Genomic DNA, 12316 nt, shown 5'->3' on the forward strand with positions numbered 1-12316 from the left:
GCTAAAATAAAATAAAAATACTAGATTAAAATCTTTTTAATAAGTAAAAAAAAGTCAATAGAAATTACTAAAATGGTAATGAAAATATTAAAATAAAAGCTAACTCAAAATATTATTAAATACTATAATAGTACTAAAATAACACTGAAATGGTTTAATAAAAGTTTTTGTTTATATAACAGCTCAAACAATTATATTTGTCCTATATCTCATAAGCACTGAATTATTTTTAGAGTTTCCCTTCTAAATTCTGTGAAATAGGCTGTGCTTTGGGTGCTTTTATAGTTTATTTTTGAGAACAGTTATATCTCTATAGACTTCGTTGGGCACAATTCAATGCCTCGGTATGTTAACTGATTCAGTTCGATGTTAGGGTTCATTTGCTGGCTCGACCTATTGTAAACTTGTTTTCCAAGACAAGTATTTTGGAAAAACATCAACCTGCTCAGCCTGTTGAAGAGAGTATGCAAATAAGTGCTGATGTTGGCTGAGATATGTGACATTTAAGACAGCTAAATATAGATTTGACATCAATATAACACAACATTCGCCTGAAGATTACATGAACAAAACTCAAACAATATAAAAATATATTGTTCAAAGTTATCCTGATTTAGACTTTAAAATTAGATCACATTTGTTAACATTGCATTATATGAACATACCGTGAACGACACTTTTAATTTGAGCTAAATTTTTAGATATTTTTTGTTTACAAGGCCAGGCATATTTGCTGACTGTGCACTGATTCATATCAGCTTATCTTTGTAATGGAAGGAGCCATAGATGTTCTTACAACAGGCTTGCATAGTCATTGATCCGAGGCCTGTCAATCCCATCAGCAGCTTGGCTTGTATGTGGTGCAGGAGATCCATTAATGGTATTACCTGCCAACAATGAAGGTCCACTCCTCCTTCGTTTCCCTTTCTTTGGTATCAGTGGTTTCTAGAGACATGAGTAATGTGCAATTGAAGCATGAGGTCATCTGTTCTGTCCCTCTCTTCTCAGACGCACAGAGCTTGATGACAGGGAGGCTTTAACTTGGCCGATTCCAAACGGGGCTCTTCCTGTGGCTGGGGGAGACCGAGCGCTTGTGTGGCTTTGTGCTTTCTTTGTGTGTGTGTTTCATTTAAACTGACCAATAGAGCTGGACCTTTGCCAGTGGAAGAGACCTTTACTCTGAAGATGTAGTTTCATTAAAGCAGACATTTGATTATCTCTATAAAGTCTGGTACACGTTTGCACATGAATTAATTCTGTCTAAGCATCCCCCATTTAGACAGGATGGGGCTTCCTGTATGGCTTTGTTTTTTTATTTTTTTTATGTAAGATTTAGTGAGGATGTAATGTAAAATAACAAATTTCATGGAAGATCTTTTGGTAAGAATTTTTTGTAATATGATTTAATATGATGGTTTTGAAAATGAAGCAGACTATAAAGGTGTGATTTGAGGAAATCCTGTTTCTCACTACTAAGTACCTCAAATAAATCTCTTGATTATCTGTCATGTTCGATGTCCTGAGTCTCACAAACATGTGTGTGGGCAGAAAACATGGACCCTGAACTCTAAGAAGGCGCGTAGCAGGGAGCCTGACCCTTGCAATTTTGTGTATATGAATGAGTACAAATATTTTATTCATTTATTTATTTCCTACATTCCTTCCTTTCTTCCCTATCCAATGACTATGTTTTATATGAGTCTAAATTATAATAAATAAATAATTATAATAATAAATAATATCATTAATTTTATTTATTTTTATATATGCTATATGTTTTAATTCTACATCATATACAATTTTACATCAATTTAAAAACTGTATTAATTTACGCTGTGCATGCATCTATATATCTATCCAAATATTCATCCAACTATCTGTTTCTTTATCTATATCTTTATTTATAGATTTAGTTTGTGAGTTTAATGGCAACTAATGTATCAGATAGTCTGAGCACTCTTCTCCTTTGCGTGGCTGTGGAAATGCATGGCAGGGTGTTTTTGCTTTTCTGAAAACTGATTTAAGCACAGACTGTCTCTGTATCAGCATTTTACTTTTAGTAGGGACTTCAGCATTTTGTTTATGCAGTTATTTGTGAAAATGTGTGTTTTAGCAGTTTTTACTTGTTCTTATTTTTCTGACTGTACCAATGGATTCAGCAGTGGTCGTTGACGTGTTTCCTCTGTGTTCTGTTTGTCTGACTGCCTTCCTTTTCTGACATTGTCTCAGGCAGTCTTTATACCACCAGCTCTACAGTACTTCCATATGAAAGGCTGTAAAGGGCTTGTGTTTGTTTTTCATTCTTTGAAAAGGAATGAGATTGTTCCTGTATTTGGGAGATAAAAAAGACAGAGGATAAGACTCGACACTGTCACGCACTGCACCCGTTCAACACAAAACCCAAAATAACACACCTAGAAAATAAATTGTGGCAGCGGTATAGTACATTGACCTTTTAGATAGCAATACTTTGTTATGATATATTCACCAGAAACATAAAACATGATATTCACAGTAAATACAGTAGCACTCCAAGGTACTTCAAATACTATCATGGTTACTGCTTTAATACATTAACAGACTCAGGATATGAAACATTGTTAAATGTTGGCCTAAAAAATCAGGTATAAGCATGTTAAAATAAGTATCTTTTTGTCTAATTAAGGTAGTAGAAAATACCACTCCATGATTTAGGTAGTGGAATTGTGGGATTGTGGCTTAGCTGTCAAGATCTGGGCTGCTAACCCAAAGGCTGTCATTGATTAAGACTTTTTCACCATAGTAAAATAGTTTTGTTTATGTTGTTTTGGATTGAAAGTGTCAGCTAAATCCCATTTTAATGACCCCTTTCTTTTGTCATTTTATAGGTGTGTGGTGGTGCTACTGAACCCTAAGAAAAACAAACAGCATCATATCCTCAATAGCTCCAGGTAAGACTTTTTCATACTTTTGTAACCAAGCGCAACGTGGATAAATGTCACCTCTTATGGCTCATAAGCTGCACAAGTGTACTATATTCTTATAGATAAAGGTGCTTTATTGGCATCTAAGGGTAAACCTTTCTATTCCACTAAAGGTTCTCTATACATTCTTAAAAAAAAAAGAAGGTTATTTGTTGGCATTGATGGTTCCATGAAGAACCTTTAACACCTGTGTAACATTTCCATTCCAAAAAAGGTTTATAGAGGAAAAACAATCTTTAAAGATCCACTGAAGTGTATTAAAGGGTCATGAAACCCCCAGACTACTTATTCTAAGATTATAGCAGAGATGTTTGTGTTGTACATCATAGAAGACAATGTTAGCATCCGCTAATTTGAACTGTTGGAGAAAATTGGTTAATTTTAAGCTTTTTTGCTCTATTTTCATCTTCCAAATTTAAAATCTACATTGTGTTGACGTCACGATATGTGACGTGGCAATGGACTATAGTACATTGATGAGCGTTGGTGTCTATTCAATTATTCATGAGATTGCATGTTCTTATCCTATGAGAAGATGCTTCGCTTAATTATTCACAACAACATGTGTTGATTTGCTATGATGCATCAGACTGTGAAATGACATCGCACACATTAACAGAGAAACATTCATGGATCGCAGAAGAGTGTTTTTTCTTTGTAATAAGAGTTTGGCACAAACGCGATTCATTTACTTGGTGAGTGTAACCGTTTTTATAGCTCTGTGACACAACCTGTCAAAAGGCTTATATAAACGCCACAGAATAATATATATGTCTCATTTGTGAGTCGCTCTGAATAAAAATGTCTGCTAAATGACTGAATGTAAATGTAATATGTTTTCGATGCAGGGTGCATCAAATTGCTGAGCATTTATTTGTGTTTCTAACTCGACGGTAGCGAAATGAAACTGTCTGAACGCAAAGCTGTGTGTGCTGTCTGTCTTCCCTCTTCCCTCTCCCCCGGTCCGCTGCACACCACGCCCACTTTTTTAGCATTTTTTAAAACTGTGGTGAGAACTAACCAGTGCAGAAATGGGGGGTTTCATGACCCTTTAAAATGCACAGTGTTATTTTATGTGTTGAGGTAATTTCAACTGAAATGGGACGACAGGTTGGGACATATAGAGCAGCCCTGCCCTCTTTTTAAATAACCAATAGCGTTTCATTTATAATCTCACATCTCGGGCCAGAGCCATTGAGATTTGTAAAGCTCTGTGTGTGCTGCGCAATGTTTCATCTCAATGGAAAGCATATTTACATTGTCTGAATCGTTCATTATCCCCAGTATAGTGACCAATTCACCATACTGTGAACAAGTGACCGATTTCAGCCAGAGCTTCAGTATCTGTTTATAATATAGCGGCGGGACGCTTCATATTCTAGAGAGCATTTGATTGGACAGAAAGTTTGATGAGAAGCTGAAGTGCAGGTTCAAAATCAACTGATCCATATTGATTAAAAGTTTTTAAAAATGTTTTCTAAATGCGAATTTTGTCGCATGTTAAGGCTAACATATTCATACAAAAAAAACAAAAAACTTCAATAATGATTTCATGAGGAATTTTAATTAAATTTTAAAATGTTCTCCACACTAACAAAACGGTTCCTTTCAGAACTGTTCACTAAGGTTCTTTATGGAAAACAAAATGGTATTTCATTACTGGGAAAATAAAAACATTTTGGAAGTTTGTCAAAATGTTCTTTACACTAAGAAAAAAAAATGTTTCTTTTAAGAACTAAAAAAAAATATATATTTTTTTCTAAACTGGCTTACTGTCACACAACCCTGTCTGCCACTGGTTGACCAAACAGATAGTCCTGTCCCAAACTCATGCCACTGGTTGAGCAAATATCATTGTGTTGGGATGCTCAAACTTATAATCATCATAAGTAATGGGTGACCAGATGGAGAGGAAGTCTCTTACATAGCAGGATGCATACACTTCAACATTGTCTTAAATACTTCCGTCCACTCTCTCACAGGAAAACCATCACTACGCTCTCCTTCTCTGCTGATGGCAGATACATGGTCACTGGTGAGGTAAGTACTCAACTGCTCAGTATATCTGTGCTTTGTGGTTACATCACATGATCCAGTAGGAAATCAGGAGCTCTGGAACAGTATCTCACTTAGATAAAGCTGATGTAGGCGGCTGTATGAACATAAAGCTCTCTATCCTGTACCTTCAGTACTGAAATCTGAAATCCCTGTGAGCAATGACTAACCATCAGTGTAATTTGTCTCTTATCACAGTGGAGTCAAGTACAGACAAATGTGATGATGGTTGCTTTCCTTCCTCAATTTTGCAGCACTAACATTTGGATTAGGAGGGATTTATTGCTTTGACTGCAATATATAAATCACACAGAATTCCAGATTATGATAAAACACAGACACACGGTATTACAATCTTCAGAATAAAACTAAATGATTGAAACAAAAGATTATCCCTTTAAGGAACTATCCCTTTAAGAAAAATGTGCATTGATGAAGTGTCCATACCTCTGGTCACAGGCATGCCACTAATGTCTGAAACAGTAGTGTGGACCGTGATAAGAGCTGCTTGGACTTTGTTTGCAAGACTGAACATGAGCACAGATCCTGTCTGCTTCTCTAATCCACTAAATCATGGGAACGGGTGATGTGTGTGTGTGTTTGCACAAAAAAGTAATCAATTTCTGTGTGAGAGGGGTTTTTAACTCCAGCATGAAAGTGATGTGAGTTTGTGTTCACCGGCTGCCATGGCAACAGGGGGCATCATGCCAACCTGCACACAGACTGTGTCTGCGGTCATAAAAAGGTCAAAGCGGGAGCACCAAGAAAGGGCAAGGAAGAGAGCATGTAGGGAGGAAGAGAAAGAAAATGTGCCTGGAGGAAGAGACCGAAACAGTCTGGAATCGGCATTTGTCTGCGCACTGTGGTTTGACCTCTGACCCCTACATTCTCACCGTGAATCCCCAGGAGCACTGAATTCTGTTTAGATGTTGGCAGCACAGTCCTGTATTAAAGCGGGATGTTGTGTTAGATTAATCACAACAAATCTTCATTAATTCCTTTTGGTTTGCGGTGATCTGACATGATCTGTCTTGATTGGAGTTGCGTAACGTGGGATCTATGTCAACGTGTTTCACAATCAAGCATTGCACTACACAGAAAGGTGCTCTTGAATACATGCTTGCAATACATCAAAATACAAAGCCAAGGTTCCCACAGTCAGATAAAATACGAAAATATCAAGGGATGTAAATATGATAGTGATTTTCAGGCCAGGAAAAATCAACATTTCTATAATATATAACATACAGTATAGACATTTTTTATGTGTTTAATTATTTATTTATTCATTTTTGAACAAACTCTCTTATGCTTAACAAGGCTGCACTTATTTGATAAAAAAAAAAACACAGTGGAAATTTAATATAAAATTATGAAGTAGTATTACAATTTAAAATAACTTTTCTAATTGTATATATTTTAACATTTAATTTCTTTGAGTGAATTTCCAGCAGTCTTTACAGTGTCATCTGATCCTTCAATATGATGATTTGATGCTCAAGAAACATTTCTTATTATTTTCAGAGTTGAAAACAGTTATGCAGGTTCATATTTTTGTGAAACCTTTGCTACATTTTTTTCAGGAATATTTTGATGAAAAGAAAGTTTTAAAGAATAGCATTATATGTTAAGTAATAGACATATTTTTTAAATATTATAAATATTATCTTTGCTACCATTGATCAGCCACTTTTGATTAATGCATTCTCTAAGAATAAAATGTATAAATTCATAAAAAAAAACCTTACTGATATATATATATATTTATATATGTTTATTGTATGTTTCTAAATATAATTTTTTTTGTTCTTAATCTTGTAGATTTAGCTCTTGTTTTGAGATTGTCTGGACTAAAACATGTCGACAGCCTTCATAATCTCTCTCTCTCTCTCTCTCTCTCTCTAGAGCGGTCATATGCCGGCGGTGCGTGTCTGGGATGTGGCAGAGAGGACACAGGTGGCAGAGTTACAGAACCATGAACACGGCGTGGCGTGTGTGGCTTTCTCTCCCAACAGTAAATACATCGTCAGCGTGGGTTTCCAACATGACATGATGGTTAACGTCTGGGCCTGGAAGGTGACTAGCAACATTCGTACAGTCGTGAAAGATGGTTTTCATTTAGTTTATTATTTTTATATTTGCTGTTTGATGTGCTTTTCCTGGAGGAAATAGCAGTGTTTGCAATGCTATAAAGGAATGGTGTTAACACAAGGCAACACTATATTTGTAGTGCACTATAAAGAACGTATATTATAATTTATACAGTGTATGCTTATAGTTGAAGAAAGAAAAGAAGAGTAATTTAAAGGAATAGTTCATCCAAAAATGCAAACCGTACTCACTCTCAGGCCATTTAAGATGTAGATGAGTTTGTTTCTTCATCAGATCAGATTTGGAGAAATCTGGAGAAATCCAGTTTCTCACCAGTGGATCCTCTGCAGTGAATGGGTGCCGTCAGAATGAGTCCAAACTGCTGATAAAAACATCACAATAATCCACAAAGCCCCATCAATTAACTTCTAATAAAGCGAAAAAGCTGTGTATTTGTAATTGTATTTGTAAAAAAAAATCCGTCAAATTGTTGCTTTTGGTTCAAATACAAGTCCTCTATACATAATATTGCTTTTTTTAAAGTGAAAAAGTAATCTTGTCTGAATCAGGAGAGAAATCTGCACAGATCAAGTACCGTTTACAACCAACAACAGTCCAAAATGGTTCTAAACATATATGATGGTGGATTTTTGAAGTGAGAGGATGACTTTTTTTCAGGAAGCGTTATAATAAATTAGGTACTGGTATTTTGGCCAGAAGCGATGGTTTAAGGTTGAATTGCCTAGATTTGTTTCTTACAAACATGCAGCTTTTTCACTTCACAAGATGTTAAGTGATGAACTGGAGTGGTGTGTATTACTTGTGGATTATTGGGATGTTTTTATCAGCTGTTTGGACTCTCGTTCTGACGGCACCCATTCACTGCAGAAGATCCAATGGTGAGCAACTGATGTAATCCTACATTTTTCTAAATCTGTTGTGACAGAAACAATCTCATCTTCATCTTGAATGGCTTCAGGGTGAGTAAATGTTAAGCTCATTTTTATTTTTTAGTGAACTATTCCTTTAATGTAGTTCGGTTTTACATACTTTGTGTTTACCACGATTTAACCCTTTTGATTGTTTCACTTTTTACTCAACCAATAGCCTAAAAAACACATCCATCAATCATATCATAAAAATTTCCTAGACTGAATATTTGTCTTTTTGTCATTTCAGAAAAATGTTGTGGTTGCCACCAACAAGGTGTCCAGTAAAGTGACGGCTGTGTCTTTCTCAGATGACAGCTCATACTTTGTTACAGCTGGAAATAGACACGTGAAGTTCTGGTATCTTGACCACACCAAGTCATCCAAGGTACACGTTGGCAAACAACAGCTAGCCAAATCTCTACCAAATACAGCTCTTTTTGAACTTTCTGTCTCAACACAGATGAAATCCCAGCCCATTCACACTGTACTGAATACTATCCAGGTCCTAGATGAAAGTCTCATAAATGTCATCTCTCACAGGTGAACACCACAGCACCATTACAGGGCCGCTCTGGTCTTCTTGGAGAACTGCGCAATCATTTTTTTAGTGATGTGGCCTGTGGAAAGGGTCCGAAGGCGAACAGCACCTTCTGCATCACTTCCTCTGGGCGGCTCTGTGAGTTCAATGACAAAAGAATGCTGGACAAGTGGGTGGAGCTCAGGGTGAGTGACGAGCATGCTGATTGGTTGATTGTGTGGTCTGTCACAAATATGCATGAATGAGTAGGTGCCATAGAGTTCAATGCCATAGTTAAAAATGGAATTCAGAATTGGTTTTTAGATGATTTTAGCTCCTCTTTTATATATTTTTAAAAAAATCATTAAATATCCACATTTTTATGATTTCATGGATATGAGTTTTTGTAGTGAACACTACAAAAAAAATTTGATTTTCTTGTAAAACATACTCCAGTATTTATTGTTTTATTTACAACTTTGAAACAGATTTTGATCAGTTTAGCTGCCTAACTATGAATCTATATTTAGATAATAAAGGCTGTTGAGTCCATTAGGGCATAAAAAACAGAATTTATATGAAAATACGATTTTTGCAGGCTGGTTAAGTTCTGAACAATTTTTTAAAATCTCAATGGGAAATGAATGCGGTAAATAATTCTGAAAGGTCATTCTCGAACATGTTTGTGAAAATAATATGCATGGAATTAAAGCTGTTTTAGACTTGGAGTTAAACTTAAAAAGTTCAGTTGTCACATATTGACCTCCTAATTTGTAGTTGAGTTTGTTTAGGCTTCCTTGTCTGTGTGTTTTGTGTTTTATCTATGTTAAGCTGTTTTTTTCTTTTTCTGATATTAAAGCCCCTGTAACGGTGGGTTTTTCTAAGCTCTCAGCTGTTTTAAGCGAGAGTGGAGTGTGTTAATTACTAATGCTGCTATTACTGTCGTCTAATATTAGTCTGTTCTGCTTGTCCTTTCACACTGTCCAGAAAAATGACAGTTTCGCAGTAAGTTTGACATCAGGGCTGCGGATTCAGCTGTCACATCTCATTGTAAAACTCAGTGAACGTCATGCTCACCTGTACACTGGATGTTTGACCTCATTACCTTCACTTGCCAGTTATCACTCATATCTCAGACAAAGCATTTCACATTATGTATGACCAGGATGCAGAATCATCACCCACAAACTTGCTTAATTTTTAAATACCCATCATTTTCTGCATTCACTGCATACACTGCCCTTTTGCATGTTTGTGTTAAAAAATATAATTATTATGATATTCATTTTAATAGGATTTTTGTATTTTTACATTGCATTTTTTTATATTTTTTATTTAGTATTTCATTATTTTAATTATTAGTAATAATTATTTAATTGCATAGAACACCACATTTTGTGTTTAAATAATATAATTGTAATATATTTGTTATATTGCATTGTTTTAATTATGTATTTAGTTATTTTAATTATTATTTAATAGTGTTAATAATTTAACTTTATTTGAAATGGTATTTAATAATACTTTAGCTACATATTTAATTATTTTAATTTATTAGTAGTATTATGCATTCAATTGTATTTTGAAAGGGTCTGAATAATATATTATATTTATGTTTTTATGTAAATGTAATGTTTTAACATAAATCACCCAATATATAAATACCAACATGGTATTTTATAATTTAAGTCGGTGGATTATTTTTATTTACTGAAACATCAGATAGAGTATTAATGTCTATTTAAAAAAAAGTTTCTGTATCTCACAAAAGAGAAGAAGAAATGTGTATTTCGGAAGACCTTTAGAAAACTGTGGGAACTAGTCAGCCATGTTGTGAACTTGAACACATGATTTAGAGCTGATATGAGATCTTGATTTGACTCTTCACAAACTGTCAAAGTGGGTCCCGGTTAGAGCAGGTGGGCACTGCACAATTCTGCTTTTGTACAGCAAAAACAAGAAAGAGTCAGAAGAGTGCCAGAAAGAAAAGGGGTACAGAGAGGATGGTAAAGGATACAAAAGCCTCTCTGTCTAATAGTTTATCAAGTATTATTACACAGCTCTGTGGAATAATTGATTCTGATTGGTCAGTTGCAACATTCCTCGATAACAACCAGTAAAAGCTGATAACACCGGCTCATCCGGGTAACTGAAGTCAGTGCTACTTTTGCTAGGAACTGTTATTTTCTTGGTGGAAGCTTTGCGTTTGTTTAGCTAATAAAAAAGGCAGAACCTCCAAAATGGGGGAAGGGTCTCTTCGCGCAAAGACTTTCACCATTGCCTGTGGTTTCAGCCAATTGTTATTGACTTACATTTCAAAATAAAACTTTATAAATTAAACATTTTATCTAGTTATTCTAAAATAAAATCTTATTAACTGCATATCTCCTGAACTGCAACTTTCTTTACCATGCTTTTCAGGTTAAGCTATAGGGTCAGGTGTGGGTTTAGGAGTTAGCATTTTTTTGTATCGTAGTGTAAGAAATCAACACTTTAATTGACACAGCCAATAAAAACTTTAGAATCAGCTTTGGGGAAGAGCTTGCACTGATGTGGATTGGGGCATGCTTGTTGTGTGCCTGTCTTGTCCATGTGAGGAAGCCATGCCCTTTTTTAGAGCTCCCACCCCGTTTTGGAGTTCCTGCCCCCATTTGGAGATCTCCAGGCTGCAGTTATACCCTTCTCAAATGTTGTGTAGACTGCAGCGTTATCTTTAAATGTTTGTCTAGTTTAGAATTGCCTTTTGCTCGCAACCGCTTCCTTTAAGGAAGCTTTGCATTCGAATATTTAGACACAAATCAGTATTAAGTAATAATCATGTAATAAGTGGAATAATGTACATCCAGCCGGTTGTTATCGCAGAATTACCCCCTTCAGGGTGATACAAGTCCCCTCCGATTTGTGTTGGTGGTTATTCTGCGATAACAACCGGCTGGATGAAGATTATCCCTTACAAAGAGCCCAAGTGTCATTGTACAGCTTGATTATCTAAAAATGAACTTTGGTCTCTTGACAAAAAGCTTAATTAGCAAGTAGTCCCCAATGTTCTTATCTCACTAACTTAAATTTCAATATTAGATTTTTCTCATTAGGAACATCTTACAGCCAACAGAAAAACACACAAATGAGCTTCTCACTTGTAACCTACATGTACTCGGGCACTAATGCATACATTTTTTTCACATTGAATCTTTTTATTGCCACCTGTTCCATTTTATTTTTATGTTTTATATCTCATCAGTGTTTATTTGAGGTTGGTGCATTGTGCATTTCCCATGCAATTATCAATGGAATTTAATAAGACATCCCAATTTAATGCCTAGAGTTCTCATTTTGCCTCATTGCAGTTCATCCAACAAAATGATTATGCCCACATGGTGAATGTACTTTTGGGTGGTTGCTCTGCAGGTTTCAACAGAATTTAAATGTTGTTTTTTCCACCACCCACCCATTGCGTGTTTGATTATTTTTACTACTAGAATTGCATCTGAAAGACTGCACTTTATATATATAACATAGTTTTTTACTGTATATATATATATATATATATGTATGTATGTATATGTATGTATGTATGTATGTGTGTATATATATATATATATATATATATATATATATATATATATATATATATATATATATATATATATATATATATATATATATATATATATATATATATATATAGTAAAAACTATTATAATTTATTATCATCCTAAACAACAGAAAAATTGCTGTGTGTATGTATGTATATATAT

General features: G+C 34.9%; 1 protein-coding gene across 7 annotated transcripts in view; it reads left to right on the forward strand.

The window, feature by feature from the left end:
* Nucleotides 1–12316, forward strand: part of LOC113060675 (mitogen-activated protein kinase-binding protein 1-like) — a 47651-nt gene that overhangs the window by 18467 nt on the left and 16868 nt on the right. For 5 of the 7 annotated variants that reach the window (XM_026229798.1, XM_026229792.1, XM_026229794.1 and 2 more), the window contains exons 3-8: nucleotides 2868–2930; nucleotides 4946–5003; nucleotides 6924–7094; nucleotides 8289–8426; nucleotides 8582–8764; nucleotides 9546–9563. In XM_026229798.1, coding sequence (XP_026085583.1) covers nucleotides 2868–2930; nucleotides 4946–5003; nucleotides 6924–7094; nucleotides 8289–8426; nucleotides 8582–8764; nucleotides 9546–9563 — 631 coding nt within the window. The remainder of the gene's footprint in view (nucleotides 1–2867; nucleotides 2931–4945; nucleotides 5004–6923; nucleotides 7095–8288; nucleotides 8427–8581; nucleotides 8765–9545; nucleotides 9564–12316) is intronic. The other 2 variants (XM_026229793.1, XM_026229796.1) reach the window with 1 other exon arrangement.

This window comes from Carassius auratus, chromosome 42 (genome assembly GCF_003368295.1).
Source record: "Carassius auratus strain Wakin chromosome 42, ASM336829v1, whole genome shotgun sequence".
NCBI classification, from domain to species: Eukaryota; Metazoa; Chordata; class Actinopteri; order Cypriniformes; family Cyprinidae; genus Carassius; species Carassius auratus.